At 41.2% G+C, this 17,518-nt stretch overlaps 1 protein-coding gene across 2 annotated transcripts in view; it reads right to left on the bottom strand.

Annotated features, from left to right (window-relative positions):
* HNRNPM (heterogeneous nuclear ribonucleoprotein M) overlaps window positions 1–16,479 on the bottom strand; it is a 44,815-nt gene extending 28,336 nt beyond the window's left edge. For both annotated transcript variants that reach the window (XM_037158951.2, XM_037158953.2), the window contains exons 1-2: window positions 16,323–16,479; window positions 8,359–8,528 (exon numbers count right to left, since the gene is read on the bottom strand). In XM_037158951.2, the coding sequence (XP_037014846.1) occupies window positions 8,359–8,528; window positions 16,323–16,435 (283 nt within the window). In that variant the 5' untranslated portion in view covers window positions 16,436–16,479. The remainder of the gene's footprint in view (window positions 1–8,358; window positions 8,529–16,322) is intronic.
* Window positions 16,480–17,518: the final 1,039 nt, after the last annotated feature.

Below are 17,518 nucleotides of genomic sequence, written 5' to 3'. Positions count from 1 at the left end.
TTCTACACATACACTCTTACTGGTGAAAGCAGGTAAAGGGCACACAAACTACAATGCCACTAAGCTTAGCTCAAATGCTAAATCAGGGACGTATATATGCTAAAAGGCATACACACAGTGTTGTGGGCTACATGGGTGGGCAACCTGTATAACACCATAGGGACCTGCGCTCAGGAGGGCCACGTGCTTGGTTTAATGCTGTTGTTGTGGTCTTGAAATTCCTAATTTTTAAACAAGGGGTCCACATTTTCATTTTGCACTACACCGGACAAATTCTATAGCTGGTCCTGCACACAGCACCAGGCCCGGCAACTGTCAGAAGTAGTGATGTTTGAATATCCAATCACAAAACAAAAGCAGCATCTGGATTCTCTGCAGTGAATTAAGCCAGACCTATTATTCCTGTTGCTTTCTCAAAGTCTCCATTAAAAGACAAGGATAAATGCAAAATCTACAGCTCAGTTTGGATCTAAACAATTAAACAGACTCACTTGATTCTAATCTACACAAAGGGGAAAAAACAGCATTTCAAGAGTCTGCAGATTTTCCTCAAGGTTTGGATTGCCCATTCATGACCACCATGACCAGGTAGGTGTTAAAACCCATCAAGTCAACCATTAAAATGGCTGCTGAACTTAGAAGACAGCAAACACAAAACAAATTTAAAGCCTTAACTTGGAAAAAACAATCTCTATACAGCATCTCCTAAGCCAAGAAAGAGCTGTTGTTCTCAGAAATACCCTTCTTATTTTAAAGGATTATTTGTGGTGGTAAAGTCTTCTCTAACCCAGTTTGATTTAGCAGTACAAGGGTAAAAATAACCCTCCTTAATGGATGGGCTCAACAAGTCCTACCTATTTTAACTCTTTTGTTCTAAGGATATTAAAGTTATAGGATTTTAAGCCCTGGCTGGCGTGGTTTAGTGGACTGAGCGCCAGCCTACGAACCAAAGGGTCGCTGATCTGATTCCCAGTCAGGGCACATGCCTGGGTTGCGGGCCAGGTTGCCTGGTGCAGGGCACTCAAGAGGCAACCACACAGTGATGTTTCTCCCCCTCTCTTTCTCCCTTCCCCTCTAAAAATAAAAAATTAAAATCTTATAAATAATAAAATAAAATTATAGGATTTAAAAATTAATACTGCAAGAAGATATTTAAATGTAAAATAAAATTACTTTTAAATAAAATTAACAATTTGAAAGGCGTATTCATTAGTAATATATTTACATGGCAGTTGAAAGCAAGAAGGCCAAGTGTTCAAAGTTTAAGTCTACATACAGCCTTGCGTTCCTTGCCCTTTCCTGCAATGTGAACCAAACCAGCACTTTACACACAAAAGGAAGAAGAATCAGCAGAGAGATGAAGAAAGGAAATAGGAATTGGTAAGTTTAACATGGAGGACACACTCCTGAGGGGTAAACTGAAAAATAATCACAGACAAGGGACAGACACACAAATGGGCTTTATTTACCCATACAAAAGCAAAGCAATTCCAAAAAGTTGTGGCCTTTCCTGAAGCCATGTTAAGAGCCATTTACTTCAACAACAGCAGCCATGTGAGGACTAACAGCCCTTGTCTCCACTTGAATAAAAATGCCAATGAAGAGAGAACCCAACTTTATCTCCTATGACCTGTGACTGTGACTACTGCCTAATAACCTTAATAAAGAAAAGAACCGCAGTATCTAACTCGAGGACAGCTGTTAACTATTGTCAAAATTCAAATGCTATTGCACTTGGACAGTTTCTAGACTGTGCCCATAAAGACACTTTATCAAAAAGATGGCATGGCAACCTAGGAACCAAGCAAGTCCCAACCAAATTTTTTTCCATAGTCATAACCATTTTAATAAAAGCCAGGTTTAGAAATCAGGACTTTTCACACTTAACATTCTAGTAGTGGCACACATCCAACCTTAATCCTCTGAAGCAAAAATTTGCTTAAAACGTTCCCTCTCCTTTCCCCCCAAATGGTATAGTTTAGTAAAAACAAAACTTACATTAAACTAACCCTTCCCTTCCTTCTCAGGTTGGCCATAAGTGAGGCAGTCACTGTGGCTCTACCATGGGTAGTCCTGTTCCCAAGGATCATCAGTAGTAAGCAACCATGTCCTCCTAAATCCTGACCTCTACCCTGGGAGACCTCATCCATTCAGAGATGTGAGCAAATTCATGTCATAGGATCTACAACGACTGATGATTCATACTTCCCTATAGGAAAATAATGAGAAAGCCTGTAAAAGACTACTTCTCTTTTAGTTCTAAATATTAAATAAAGCAAGACCTGTTTAGTAGTCAATACGACTATCAACAAAACTTTGAAGACAGTTATCGATCTGGTCATACTCAATGAAATGAAGTTTAAATGAGCCGACCAACCAGAGCAGAGCACAGTGAGGACTGAGAGGCAGAGTTCACAAACTGGCAGTAGCAAGTGTCACAGAACTGGCATTCTCAGGTACGAATGAAAATTACTGTTGTCCCTCTCTCCCCCCTAAACATGGATGGAATCCCAAGAGGAGTTTCCTGAGACAAATTCTGTTGCAGCTTAAACATCGGAATGTCTACAAGGAAAAAAACTAAGACCCTGAAAAGCCTAATAATGACAAATGTTATCACCTACCTTTATTTTTAAATGCTCCAAGAAATAATTTTTTAAGCAACATTTAGGCAGATTATTAAAAACACTGCCACAAGGGAAAAAAATTTAAAGTGACACAAACAAAAGTTTTATACATAAATTTTAAATATATATATTTAAAATATGTATTTTCTTGAGAATATATACACATATCCTCAAGAATAAAAGGCACCAGAAGGTTAAGTAGATGAGCGACCCCCCTCTAAAATCCAGGCAGTCCTTGGAACCACTCTGATTTAACACTTCTGCATATATTTTTACCACAAAGAGTATAGAGTATTTGTTTTTGTGTTCTCATTTACTTTTCAAGTCTCAAATGGACAAAAAAAAGGGGGAGAATAGAGAGGCCCAAGTCACTGAAGAGAATTCACATGTGAAAAGGTCTATAATTTAAAGGGGTGGGGGAGGTGCTGGCACAAAAACAGGGCATGTTATCAAGTGTTCTCACCTCATAACAAGGTAGCCACTGTAAATGAGGTGCATAGAAAAAAAATGCATATTTAAATTTGGAAAGCTTGTTTAATATATACAAGCATATGTATACCTTGTTTTTATATATAACTTGTTTATATTATGGCTCGTTTCTTTAATGCATACATGGCAAAATAATCATTCCACACAGTGATTACTTAATCTATGGCCTGACTCAGGTGACAGCAGAAGGGCACTACCTCTCTAACTAGACCAAAGGCCACCAAGGAAGCCAGGGAGGCTGCACCGTTGAGATTTTTAACCCAAGTTAATAGGCCTTTCAAAAATGCAGGCTGGATTTCCAACAAAGGAAAACCTGAAGGAGCCAAATAGACTGGGTAGAGATTTTTCTGAAACTGAAAATAAGTTTTGTTCCATAGACCCGCCATGAAGATTATCTCAAAAGGGCCTTCTACTGCACTACACATGCTCTCTGGGCCTTGGTTTCTTTCAATCAGTGGGAATTTGAAATTTACCTGCCCTAAAGTGATGCATTAAATAAAAAGAGAAGGCTTATGTGCTTAAAGAAACATTTTCTTCCAAAAGAAAAACTAATTGCTACTAAACTTGGGATGGATTGAAGGTAAATTATATCACTGACCTCCCTTTCTTCCCCACAATATGCTCCATGCTTACTAGCTGCTGCTGTAAGCTCATCCTGCCTCAGTGTTGTGGGCTCCCGGGCTAGGCCAAGAGACAAGCAGCCTCACACCCAAGCTTTCTTCATCCACACAGGACTTCCCAGGAATATAGCACAATACGATTTAAGTTTAAAATACCCAAGATTACCTTTTGCTCACAGAAATCTTACTTTTTTGCCCAATCCTTATAGACAAAAACTTTTAAGATGTGTATCCCAATAGCTGTCAAGTGATGAAAATTAAGTAGCGGTAAGACTTAAGTCACTCAAACTTGGTTTGGTAATTTCCAAATTTCGTATTATACTGCCTCTTAAATTTTTTCAACTCAGTAACAATTTAGTCTTCAAAGCTGCCACTTTTTTCCATGTGGTATCTTCGTAAAAATTAAGCAGTCAAAAGAAAGAACAGAAACCTTTCCCTTGTCCCATTGGGACACAGAGAATGAGAAGGGGAAAGCTCCAGGAAAGAGGGCATTCAATTTTAAAGGCTATGAAGCTCTTTAATTCATGTCTCTAACTGGTATTATGGGGTGAGCTAAAAAGCAGGCTGACTCAGAACACAACAAAGCTCTGACTATATTATTTTCTCTTAAAAAAAAAAACAGCAATGTTGAGCTGTGGCTGGTGTGGCTCAGTTGGAGCATAATCCTGTAACCAAAGGCTGTGGGTTCAATTCCCAATCAAAGCACGTACCTAGGTTGTGGGTTCAATACTTGGTCCTGGTACACATGGGAAGCAACTAATCGATGTTCCTCTTTCTCTCTTTCTTTCTGCCCCTCTCTACCCCTCTGCTCTCTAAAAGCAATAAAAAAAAGCCCCCAGAAAAGGATTGAAACCCCCCCCAGCAATGTTGATTTCATGATAGTGCCATCTAACAAGCTTTGTGATCCCATCCAGCATTTTGAAAAAGCCAGACAAAAAGTGACCAGTTCACATATGTGAATGCTGTTACATGATAAAATTAAAGACAAAGACTATAAAATACATTTGGTGTCCAGGGAGGAGAAAAATGGGGAATTAGGGAATGGTGCCTGAGGGTATGATTAATGATTAAACTGACTGGGCGCTCAATAGGTTGGAGCACCATCCTGTACACCAAAAAGTTGCCAGTTTAATTCTGGGTTGGAGTGTGTACAGGAGGCAACCAATCAGTGTTTCTCTCTCCCCTACTTCTGCTCTTAAAAAAATGTTTCCCCTAAAATATATCCTTAGGTGAGGATTAATGAAAATTTTGTTAATTAAAAAAGTTACTTATTAGCCTTAAAAAAGTTCCTGTCCCGTTCTACCACCTCAGAGTTATCAACTTAATGCTGAAAATGCAATTACTGGCTAACACGATTAGCCAGTGTTTCAATGACATAACATTACTCAGATCTCTAAGCTGAGGACAAGTAGAGCCCTAGACTGGTAATACAGTTGATTAGAGTATCGTCTAGATATGATGAAATTGCAGGGTTGCTCCCCTATACTAGGGCACATACAACAAACTGATGAGCCCTGACTGGATCAACTGGTTGGGTGTCCTACAGAAGGTCGCTGGTTTGATTCCCAGTTGTGGGTTCGGTCCCTGTGAGCACATGTACCAGAGGCAATGGATGGATGTTCCTCTTTCACATAGATGTTTCCACTTCTACTTTCTCCTCCCTTCCCCTATCTCTTAAAAAATAATTTAAAAAAGAAATCAGCCAATGAATGCATAAATGGGTAGAATAATAAGTGGATGTCTCTCTCTTTTATATTAATTAATTAATCAATTAATTAATTAATTAATAAGGACAAACAATTCTAGTTCTCAGTCCACTAGTTTTCTGAAACAGGACGATTTTCTCAGGGACAGACTCTTAAAATGCAGGCTGCAGACAACTCATGAGAGGCAACCATAATCGATATTTCTCTCCCTTTCTCCTTTCCTTCCCCTCTAAAGATAAATATATAAATAAAGTTCTTTTTTTAAAAAATGCAGGCTGATAAAGAGTGTCTGGATTGTGACAGCCCAAATCTCTGCTTTCTGCACTCTAGATATTATCTTGAGATGAATGCTTTTAGGATATAAGTGCCTCTATCAACAATTCTTTTCCCCTGTGCAATAACAAGTCTTCAAAATCTTTAAAAGTTACTTACAACAGATTTCTAGTTAAGTATTTCAGACTTCAAGTAACCATTTAAACTTATTTTTGGTATACCAAGACATGAATAAAAATCTATTTTGAAAACCTCATAATAAAAAGAATAAAAACATTTCTTAAGGAGTCATATGTATGTAAATAGTACATTTTTTTAGACTTCACATACTGAATGAATATAAGCATTGCCATTAAAAAGATTACCTTTCTCTTATGAATCCCTTTAACCACAATCCAACAGTTAGTAATTTAATTAAACAGAAAAGTAATTTAACCTGTACAGGGAAGCAAGAACATTTTAAATTTTATTTAAAATAACTGATTTACTGCACACCTGTAATTCTAAATTACACCACCAAAAATACACTGAAAGGGCTGAGCCAGGGCATTTGTAGCAGTATGCCATGGGAATATGAGAACCAGTTTGGAAGTATCCGAATAAACCACCAGGCTGGCTCTACACTTAATACAGTTCAAAATAGGAAATTGAGGTGAACTGCTTCTACATCCAGAAACATCATAGCGGCGGCTGCTGCTACCAGCTTTAAGGCTTCCAAAACTGAATTACTGAATGGTAAAGCAGTAAAAATGTCACCTAATTTATCCATCATGCCCCAAAACTGGTTCACACACTCCTAAAAATGAAAAAATAATTTGGCCTGCAATCTCTTACAAAAGGCTGCATTTTCAAGGCCACATTCCTGGTTCTTGGAACTACTATACCTTATTATCAATGGAAGTATCGATTCAGTGGTTCAACCAAATCACAAGAACACAAATTTGGAGGTTATTCCAAAAACTAATTCGAATGAAACCCAACTTTACTGTACAGAAATTCTAAGCTTGTATTGAAGCAGCAGTCCCAAAAACCAAGAACACTGAATCTGGGATGCCACATGACACGCCCTTCAGACAAAAAGAAGAAACTTCACTCTTGCCCTAGGAGCATTGGCAGGAATGATTTGGCTGATCAAGGCAGGAAAACAAAACTCACACCAAAACATTTTCCATCCATGTTATCTGGAGAAATACTACATGGGAGCAGCATACATAAACTGTACAGAGAGGTTCACGATGCCTAGTGCTTCTGGCATGTCATGGTAGAATCAAGAGATGGGACAATGATGGCAGTGGACCATTCATATTTTCAAAACCCAATGCTGGGAGCACCAGCACACATACCAAAATGGCCTATCCAAGTGGCATCTCTGTCCATCACTGAAATGTTAATCATTTGACAAATCGATCTCAAATCTCTTTTCATTGTGAATGCTCCAAAAAACCAGTACCTTTTAGTCCTTCAAAGACTCTATTTAAGAATAATTTGAGTCTAAGTTTCCTTTGGGAGTGGGGGTGAGGGGAGACCTTGAGACATTAGACAAATTGTGCTCTAGCAACACTTTTGTAAACCAGGGCTGAGCAATCTCTTTAGCCCTGAGTGCCACCAGCAGGGGCAAGAATCAGGAAAGAAAGGAAGACAGAAGAAAGGATTTGGAAAAAGGACCCAAACGTTGTGTGCAGGGGGTAAAGCAGAGGACCACAGAGGCAACCGACCTCTTCAGACCTCCTGGTGGCAGCAGAGCTCCCATTGCTTCCGGCCCTAGGCCAGGAAGTTTTGAAAGCCCTGGGCTTTGACTAATGTGCACCTGAAGACACTGCATTACACAGTACATGCCTTATTCTGAGCTCTCCAATTGCCAATCTAAGTGTTTTTCCCCAGGGGAAAACAGCCTAACAATTTAAACACAAGCTAATGCTTTATAATTTAGAATCTGAACAGCACAAGTTCCAACTACCAAATTTTGATCCCAGGAAAAACATCCACAAAATTTAAACAAACTAACTTCCCAGAGGAATTTAAAAGCTAAAAGAGGGAGGGAGAGAGGAAGGGGGAGAGGGGGAGGGAGGCAGCGAAGGGGGGAGAGGGGGAATAGAGAGAGAGGGAGAGAGGGAGAAGGGGAGAAAGAGGGGGAGAAAGAGGGGGAGAAAGAGGGGGAGAAAGAGGGAGAGAAGGAGGGAGAGAAGGAGGGAGAGAAGGAGGGAGAGAGGGAGGGAGAGAAGGAGGGAGAGAGGGAGGGAGAGGAGGGAGGGAGGGAGGGAGAGGAGGCAGAGGAGGGAGAGAGAGAAAAGGAGAGAAGCAGAGTGTAAGAGAAAAGGTAAAACCTCTCCCATCTAACATGAAATATTCAAAATATTCCCTTAACACAAAGAGGCTCCTCTCAAGCTTAAATGAAACCCTATTAACCATATTAAGCCAGTAAAATCATTTATAGGCTGAGGGACCATCAAACTGCCCTGTTTGACACACAGGTGCATGACCACAAAAAAAAAGGGGGGGGAGGTAGGGGAACGTAACTCTCAAGCCTGGACAGAACACATGCTCTACCCAGAACAGCTTCCACTGACAAAAAAATAACCAAGGAATTAGCCACATAAAAGATGACACACCAACCTTCTTACCCTACTCAACCACCAGTACCATTACCTTTTTCTTTAACCAGGTCTTTAAGTGACTGCCATTTCACATCAAAAGGTATGTTTGTAATGAAGGCTCTGTATCTTTTTGTTGGATTGGCATAGGGCTCAAAGCGATTGCCTCCTCTCTTTATGTTTTTCTCCTTCCTCTTCTCATTCTGAGTAGGTCGTTCTCCTTCACTAATTTGAAAGAGGAAAAAGGGCCCATATGTTAGCACAATATGAAACACAGTATTTGCCAGGTTTACAATTTCACACAAAGTTACATATAACACAAGATGAATATTGATTTTAATGAGACATTCAAACTAAAGTGTTCCATTGAGCAGAAAGCTGAAGTAGTTCGCTCCTTAAATTCAACTATCAAGAAACTGTTCCCCAAAAAAGTGTGTTCTCCTAGTTCTTCACACACTCTTATGGGGTATATAACATAGGGGGGAATGAGATGCCAACTCCACCTTAGGTGCTTTAATTCCAAAACAGAAACAGGAAAAGGAAAGATTTACAAGATTTGATGGAACAAAAATGAGGTAATACACATAGGCCCAACCAATTTTTAGCCTCACAAATAAAAGGACCCTTTGCTATTAAAAAAAAAAAATGGGGGGGGGGTTTAAGTGGGAATGTAAAATGATGCAGCTGCTACATTGAAGTCTGGCAGTTACTCACTACATGACCCAGCAATTCCACTCCTAGATATATATCCCAAAGAAATGAAAGCAAAGACTCAGATACTTATACACCAATAGCAATTATTCATGATAGCCAAATGCTGGAAACCACCCAAGTGTCCACCAACAGATAAGTGGAATGAACAATATATGACATATACATACAATAGAACATTCAACCATAAAAAGGAATGAAGTACTGATACATGCTGTTAACAGATGAACTTTGAAAACATGTTAAGTGAAACAAGCCAGAGTTTCTATATGGGAAGACAAAAGCTCAAAATGTAAAGTGTTTCTTGGTAAAATACACAACATTGCACTTAATGCCACTAAACTGTACGCTTTAAATGGTTAAAATGGCAACTCTTACATACACTGTCCCACAATATAAAAAAAAAATTTAAGGTAAAGAAACCATTCTCTATACAACCCTACTTTGAGGCTAGGAAAACAAGTCTGAGAAACCTTGATAAGACAGCACACAAACAATCCCAGCTTCAGCAAAGAAGGGTAGATGCTTTTTTGGCATAGCCTCTCCTATAATACTTTTTACCTTGGTATATTAGGTGCCTCCAGGCAGCAACATTTTATTTCTAAGCTCTATGTATACCAATTCAGTCTAGACTGAGACACTTGGGGGGGGGGGGAGAGGGCAGACTTCCAAAGCATAGAACTTCAGGCTACACAGGCCATAGCCCAGGGACAACAGGCCAGTGTGTGCAGTCAGGGCAGCACCCATGCATTGGTCAAATGGGGCTGTTCCCTGAGCTGCCTGCTCAGTTCAGGCCCCCTGACCACAGGCAGACACCTGGTAAGTGCTGACCAGGAACTGGGAAGCTGGCAGCCACAGGAAGTTCCTCTCAGGGCACTGAGTCCTACCTACCTTTCTGCTTCACTAGCCCTACTCTTTCCCTCTGTGAGAATCCTACAATTCCCAAACCACAGGTTGTCTTTGTGATTCATGACACAAATGGGAGGGAAAAAACCCAAGACTATGGTACTGATGATTTACAAAATTATTTTTATTTAACTGGAAGGCTGGTCTTTATTTCAGGATTCTTCTTATATGGCAAAGAAATAGTGTTCAAATACCAGATGGTAGCTGGAAGACTTTCTTTTAATATACTTTCTTGAAAAAATTAGAAAGTTAGCCATTTTTTGCAGTCTCAAAAGTTGTTTTCCCCTTTTTACTGGTCCCTCACATCCAAACATAATAAAGGTATCACCCCAGACAGAACTAAGCAAAGCAGCTTCCTTTGTGATCTGAACTATACATCAACATGCAACAGACTTCCACCCAGTGGATGTGAGAGGTATGGACACTCGAGTCCTCAGATTCCTGGAACTCTACTCTGTCCACCCCAGTTCACAATGGACCCACTTCATGCTGGCTGCAAACCACCAACCCATCTCAGAAGAAACGTGTCTACTCCATGTAAAAATCCTGCATCAAAATCTGCCAAACATATCTCTGTCAACTGCTTACTCTTGGCAGAGTAGGAGGAAAATCTTAGTATAAATGCATAAAATGTACATGTAATCTACATTTCATGGACCTACTGAAGGTCTGTGGATAGAAATGTATTTAATATAACTAGTTTCTTTTGAAAGCCAAGTATTCCATGATTTATATTAAAAAAAATTGTGATACAGGGTCCATGACAGTAATAGTTCCAGTCTGTGTTTTCACAGACTGCTCAGATCACCTATTATTTACAAAATATATAAATCACTAATTACAGCCAAAGCTGGAAACAAAGTATCTAGACAGTATCTTGCTGTGTATTTCCTTGGGTGTTAATCCTTATCATGTGATTGACAAAGCAGCTCTTATGGATCATGCTTAAGGTGAGAGCACAGCACGGCTGTACCCAAATCCTTTGCTTGCCAATCATTTCCTCATAAGTAAAAGGCGTCAGAATTATCTCTGTCTCTTCCAGCTTCTTAAATTGACCTTTTCTTGCCCTGGCCAGATGCACTAAAGGGTTGGGGGGGGGGGGCGGTACACAAGAGGCAACCAACTGATGTCCTTCTAAAGTCGATGTTTCTTTCTCTCTCTCTAAAATCAATAAACGAACACATCCTAGGGTGAGGGTTTGTTGGTTGTTGTTTTTTTGTTTTTAAACACAAAATTGACCTTTTCTTAAATCTAATGATTACCATGGATTCTATCCTTGACAAAATTGGGAGAAATCTCACTCAAGACACTTATTCAGCCCTGGCTGGTGTGGCTCAGTGGATTGAGTACCCGCCTGCAGGACTTTGAACCAAAAGGTCGCTGGTTTGATTCCCAGTTAGGGCACATGCCTGGGTTGTAGGCAAGAGGCAACCAATCAATGTTCCTCTCCCTTCTGTTCTTTCTAAATATATGTAAATAAAATCTTAAGGATACATATGCAAATATAGATGATGTGACAGTTTAAGAATGGTGTAATGAAAAGTCCATTTTTAAAATGTCCAATCCAATGTTCGCCCATATTTAGGATAAAATTGGGCAAATAGTCTTCTCTAGCCCTAAAATATATGCAACACTCAACTCTGAAAGCCTTTAGAAGTACATTTTCATAGACGGAATACTATAGAACACAATGACAAATACCACAGATTCCGGGTATTACAGATATTAAACATGTTAAGTGAAACACACATACTGTATGACCCAATCATCCACTGCCAGATATTTACCCAAAAGAAAATAAAGCACACATCCATACAAAACCTTGTTCCTGAATATTCGTAACAATATTATCTGTAGTATCCCCAAAATGGAAATCTAAATGTCTACTAACGGGTAAATGAATAAACAAATTGCAGTATATCGATAGATGGAAATACTATTCAACAAAAAGTAATACATTACACACGACAGGGATGAATCTTAAAATATGTATACTAAAAAAAAAACACACAACAAGTACAGTATGATTTCATCATATAAAACTCTAAATTTGAGAAAATCTACTCTGGCAATCTAATCTACAGCAGGGTTTCTCAACCTCAGCACTACTGACATCTTAGGCCCAATGATCCTGTGTTGGGGGCGGTGGACCCTGCCCTGTGCACTAGAGGGTGTTTAACAGCATTCCCTGATCTGTTAAGGATGCCAGTAGCATCGTCATCCCTATCTTTAAAGGGAAGATGAAGGTGGGAGGAGGGGCTCAGAGGATTTCGAAGGGGTGAGAAAAAGCTTCAGGGCGTTACTGTATCTTGATTGAGAGTTTCATTTAATTAAAATTTATTGGAGTAACACTGGTTAACAGGATCACACAGGAGAATGAGGGTTTTATATACTGACACTTTACCAAACTATATGCAGTTCATTGTGCCAATTACAACAGGTTTTTAAGTTTCTTCTCTTAGTTATTAAATTCCAAACCTAACCCCAGTAACTTAACTTGTAACTAAAAGTAACAAATCTGTAACCTCTCAAAGAAACTTACTATGGAAGTTACTTAGCCAGGAAGTTATCTACTTAGGCCAGCCTAATGTCTTACCAATCAGTATTCTCCTTGCTAATTGGCTTTCAATTCCCAATTGCCAGTGATTCTGACTATATTTGATTCTGGCATCCACATAAATTCTAAACTAAAACCTCTTCTGAAATTCTAGAAACCTATTTTATAATATATCAAAAAAGACAAGCCTAAAATATCTGAAAAGTACCGTACCTTCCAAGCCATTGTATTTAATGGCTTTGCATGTTTCACTGACTGCATCTTTGAAAATCAGTAATTTATCATGTCACTGATTCACAACACTAGAATTATATATACTATAAAGATCACCACTAAAAAAATAAAGTACCTACTCTGCAAAAGACAGCTACATTCCTTACTTAAAACAATGAATCCCTACTCTCTTATGCCTCCATGGCATTCCCATGTATAGTATTTTACTTGCAGAGTTCTTCAATCAGGAATGTAGTCTGAAATGGCAACCCCAATACCCTCAAATCCTGAATATATCTCCTAAGGCAGGGGTGTCAAACTCATTTTCACCAGGGGCCACATCAGCCTCATGGTTGCCTTTAAAGGGCTGAAACAATTTAAGGACTGCATAAATGTAACTACTTCTTAAATGTTAAGGAGTTGAAATTACATTCGGCCTTCTGAAGGCAACGGCAAGGCTGATGTGCCCCAGGTGAAAATGCGTTTGATACCTGTCCTAAGAAAAAAAGACTCCCCCATTCCCCCCTAACTCTTGAGAACCATCCCTTATGCAAAATGATTCTTCACAGAAATGTTTTCAATCCAAAGCTCCTCCAGTGCATGAAGAGGTGGAGAGCACAGTTCACAGCACTATGGTAGTCCAGGTCCACCACTTACACCCATATAATTCAAGTTCTTTTCCTCTCTAGTTCTTTACCAGCAAAACCAGCATAACCTGTATCCACCCCAGCTCACAGGATGCTGTAAGAATCAACAAACAGTCTTAACAAAAAAGCAGCTTGGTAAATGTTAAACACATTTCAGGGAGCAGTAATACAGGCGACTAAGAAGTAGGGTCCCACATCAAAGCCTAAATCCCAAAGGCACCTTTGGTAAGCCTCAATTCCTTCATCTGTAAATGGTTACTCTCAACACAGGTTTAAAAGACACACTTGGCACACAGTGACTATGGCAATGACACATTTTCCTACCAATAATTTTCTAGAGGGCAGTAGGGAGGGAACTGATTCACTCCTAGCCTTCTACCACTGCACATACTGATTAGGCTTTAAAAACAAGCTCACCAGAGCAATGGCTCAGGAAACCTAGATGTACTTATTATATACTGAATGAGCAATTCAACTTTCAGTTCTATGAATGCAAAACACTGTAATGAGAGAACCCACCTGAGAACCCTGAAAAGAAACAAGCAACCTAATGTTTGCAAACTGTTAACTCTGACACAACCATGAATAAAATCACAGAGCAAAGTGAAAAAGAACTGGCTGCACTGCATACAAACAATGAAGAGCCCCTATTCTAATTCTGAGCTCAGAATCTTATGTACCTTATTTTTAAGTATAACAACAGTTTTTGAAGTACAGTTCAAAAACAACAACAAAAGCACTCATTGCAAAGCAGTAAGGGGCCTGAAGTTCCCCTAGCTTCTTTTGAGTCAATAACCTTATCCTGAGTTTCCTCAACTATTAGAAAAAAAATTTTTTCTGCCCTGGATGGTGTGGCTGGTAGATTGAGCACCAGACTGCGATGGGAAGGGTCGCCAGTTTGATTTCCAGTTGGGATACTCTGGTTTCTCTTCAGAACGTAAAAATCTTTCACCTTTTACCTAGTCAGGGCACATGCCTGGGTTGCGGACCATGTGCCCGGTAGGGGGCGCTCAAGAGGCAACCACAGATTGTTACGTTTCTCTCCCTCTCTCCCTTTCTATTGCCTTTCCCCTCTCTCTAAAATAAAATCTTTTAAAAAAAATTTCTGCCCTGGCTGGTGTGGTTCTGCGGATTGAGCATGGGCCTGTGAACCAGATCCCCAGTTTGGGGTACGTGAGAGGCAAACACACACTGATGTTTCTTTCTTTCTCTTGCTCCTTCCCTTCCCCTCTCTCTAAAAAATAAAAATCTTAAATTTTTTTCTTCTTAGTTGCAGAACAGAGTTGACATAAACATACCTCTCCAGTTATCTATACTAAATATAAAATTTTATTTTTAACACCCACGTTATGCTTGACAAATGAATGTCACAAAATAACTTTGAAAATGAACAGTGGGAAATGGTAAATTTTTAAGGTATCTCAGATGCTAAATATTCTGTAGCTAATTCAACTTCTCACCTAGCCCAATTCTAGCAGCTCTCCATTCTGTGATTAAGCACTCTGAAAGAAAAAAATGATAATACATGATATAAATGTCTTAAAGGCCTCCTAATACAGCCCTCAGAAATCCAACTAGGCTCCCCTAGACAGACGATTAAAAAAAACCTAAAATGGGCACATGCCTTTCCACAGTTTTCAATAAAGTGTCGATACTATTTCCAGAATGCCTTACTCTTGATTTCCTAAGGAAAGTTAACCTAGCTGTATTTAGTGAATGCTCATGAAGTGCTTTAATTACATTCACTGTTAATCCCCACAAATTGTAGTTATGCACATTAAAAATTTGGGGAAAAGCAAATTTGCAACAGAATGTATAATTCTGTTTACAAGGACTTTAACAAGAAGCTGGATGGATAGGGAGAATGGGAAGTTATTGGTTAATATTGAAGCTTGGGATGACAAAAAAATTCTGAACATGGATGGTGGTGACGGTTGCACAACACTAAATGCACTTAATGAAACTGAATGGTACACTTAAAATCGTTAAAACTGTAAAATTTATATTATGTATATGCTACTCCAATTTTTAAAAAACTTAACGGGAAATCAAATGTGTGCCCAGCCTTCCCCTCGCCTCCCCCCACAGGTGCTGGTCGGTGCCAAAACGCCTTCTGTCAGGTGACTGCCATCAGAATGAGTGGGTTTCACGGGGACACAAGATCATGTTGTAGTGAAATTTTTAAAACCAAGGACTCGAAACGGAGCCCCAAGCAACACTCGAAAAGATGACGGAGTTTGGCAGTGGGTGGCCAGATGAATGATGGAAAATCTTCCCCTAGAACACGGAAGAGAATGTTTCCTCTCTTTTTTCTTACTGTTTGTTTCTAAAGGTGAACACGGAGTAGAAGGCCCGATCGCTCCACTAAATACCTACCGCACACCTGGGGGAGGAAGTGAGAGGCAAGGAGAACTTGAGCCAGTGCGTGGGGCACGCGCCGGAGACTGGAGGGGTTGAGGACAGGGCCGGAGCCGTCCTCGAGACTCCGGACTATACCTACCCGCCTTCGCTACCGTTTATCCAGGCTGACCGCGTGCCAAGTCCTGCGCGCTCCTTCCCCTCCCCCACACTGTACCGATCCGGCTACAAAGATCACAGGCAAGGAGGTGGTGTTGAAGGGAAGATGTAAACCCCTGCGCACAAGGTCACTCGACAGATCAGCGGGCCGTAAACTTGGGGACTCGCTGGCTCTAAGGCCCGCGCCATCATCCCCTCGCGCATAAGCCGGGCCTGAGGCCTCGGAGTCGGACCTGGCTTGGAGAAATCGGGACAGTTCTCTTTTGGAGAACAAAAGAGCAGTCTTTGAGGCGCTCCCGGGGCCGCTCAACTGGATTCCTCACGGCCTTGGCTGCCCACACCCACGGCAGGCCCCTCGGGGAAGGCCTGGACGGAGGCCGCGCCAGGGAGAAGCAGCCAACAGACATAACGGAGCTGCCGCCGGCGCCGCAAAATGCCGGTCCGGCACAAGGAGACGTGAATTCTCACCCTTTAGGCCCCGGAGTCCCGTTGCCGCTCGGCGCGCCGGGCGCACCGCTTTCTCCCTCCATTTTGGGATCTGTCGCCGCCACCTCGGCCGCTGCTTCAACCCCTGCCGCCATTTTCTCCGCGTCTGGGCTTTGTGTGAGGGAGCGGGCTGCACGGCGCTGCGCCTGCGCGATCACGAGACCCAGCGCGACCAGTAATGCCTGCGCGCGCAGCGACCGGCTCCCGCCGAGTCCGGTCCAGTCTTGCGCCACGCCCCCGCCCCAGGCCTCGGCCTCTCCGCGCAGGCGCAGAGCGGCAGCTGTTATTCATTCATTCCTGCAATGAATTCTATTTACAGACACCAACTGGATCATCCACCCGCACTTGAGGTCTAATAAGGGGAGGCATCATCCCAGGCCCCACTCAGACCTAGTCACTTCCAGCTTTCTCTAATTAGCTGGAGCAGAAGGGCAGAGAAAGTTTTGTTTACCAAAATAAAAAGGCGTTTTCTAGGGCTAGGCTGTAGGACTGGTGTGCAAAATGCTGTCTCCAAGTATCATCCTGCATCAAGAATAAACAGGCTCTGTTCAGTCGTCTGCTCACCTCGCTGGGAGGTCCTGGGTGCAGAGCTCATAGCCTAAGACTTTTTCACTGAACTCATTAACCAACAGCCAAACGCAAAGCTGGGGACTCAGTATATGTTCATGGATGTTTCTTGAGTGAATGAGTTAAGTAAGAAGCCACTTATACTGGGAGAAATGAGTTGCAGGCCAAGAGATCCCATTAACTCTAACTCGGGCTTCTTCCAGCTGAACCCTGGGTCCCTCTGCCCTGAGGGCTTGTCCTAGTCCCCAAACATGTTTTTAGGGCTGTTACAGGCTGTCTTGGGGCAGAGCCCAGGGAAAAGGTCAGAACCTATGGTAGGGTTCAGAGGTTCAAGCCTTCTTCCCCAGGAGCTCCCCATCTCTCTGGTTTCTTTGGAACCTTGAAATGCTTCACTGATCTTGCAGAAGTTCCCATCTAGCCACCAAACTCTCTCCAGGCTCACAAAGGTCAAGAGGTTCTAGGGTTTTTCTTTTTTTCCCACTGCTCTCAAAAAATGACTGTGTTCCATTAGGCCGTAGGAAAATATCTCACCTACCACATCCTTTCAGCTGCTTAGTTAGGCCTGGTGATTCTGACCCAGGTTGAGAACTCCAGTCCCAGAGAATGAATTC

The sequence above is a fragment of the Artibeus jamaicensis genome, unplaced genomic scaffold (assembly GCF_021234435.1).
Source record: "Artibeus jamaicensis isolate MK-2021 breed Jamaican fruit bat unplaced genomic scaffold, CSHL_Jam_final contig_648, whole genome shotgun sequence".
Taxonomy (NCBI): domain Eukaryota; kingdom Metazoa; phylum Chordata; class Mammalia; order Chiroptera; family Phyllostomidae; genus Artibeus; species Artibeus jamaicensis.
Note: the sequence above shows the minus strand (reverse complement) of the source record. Positions and strands in the feature narration are given on the sequence as shown.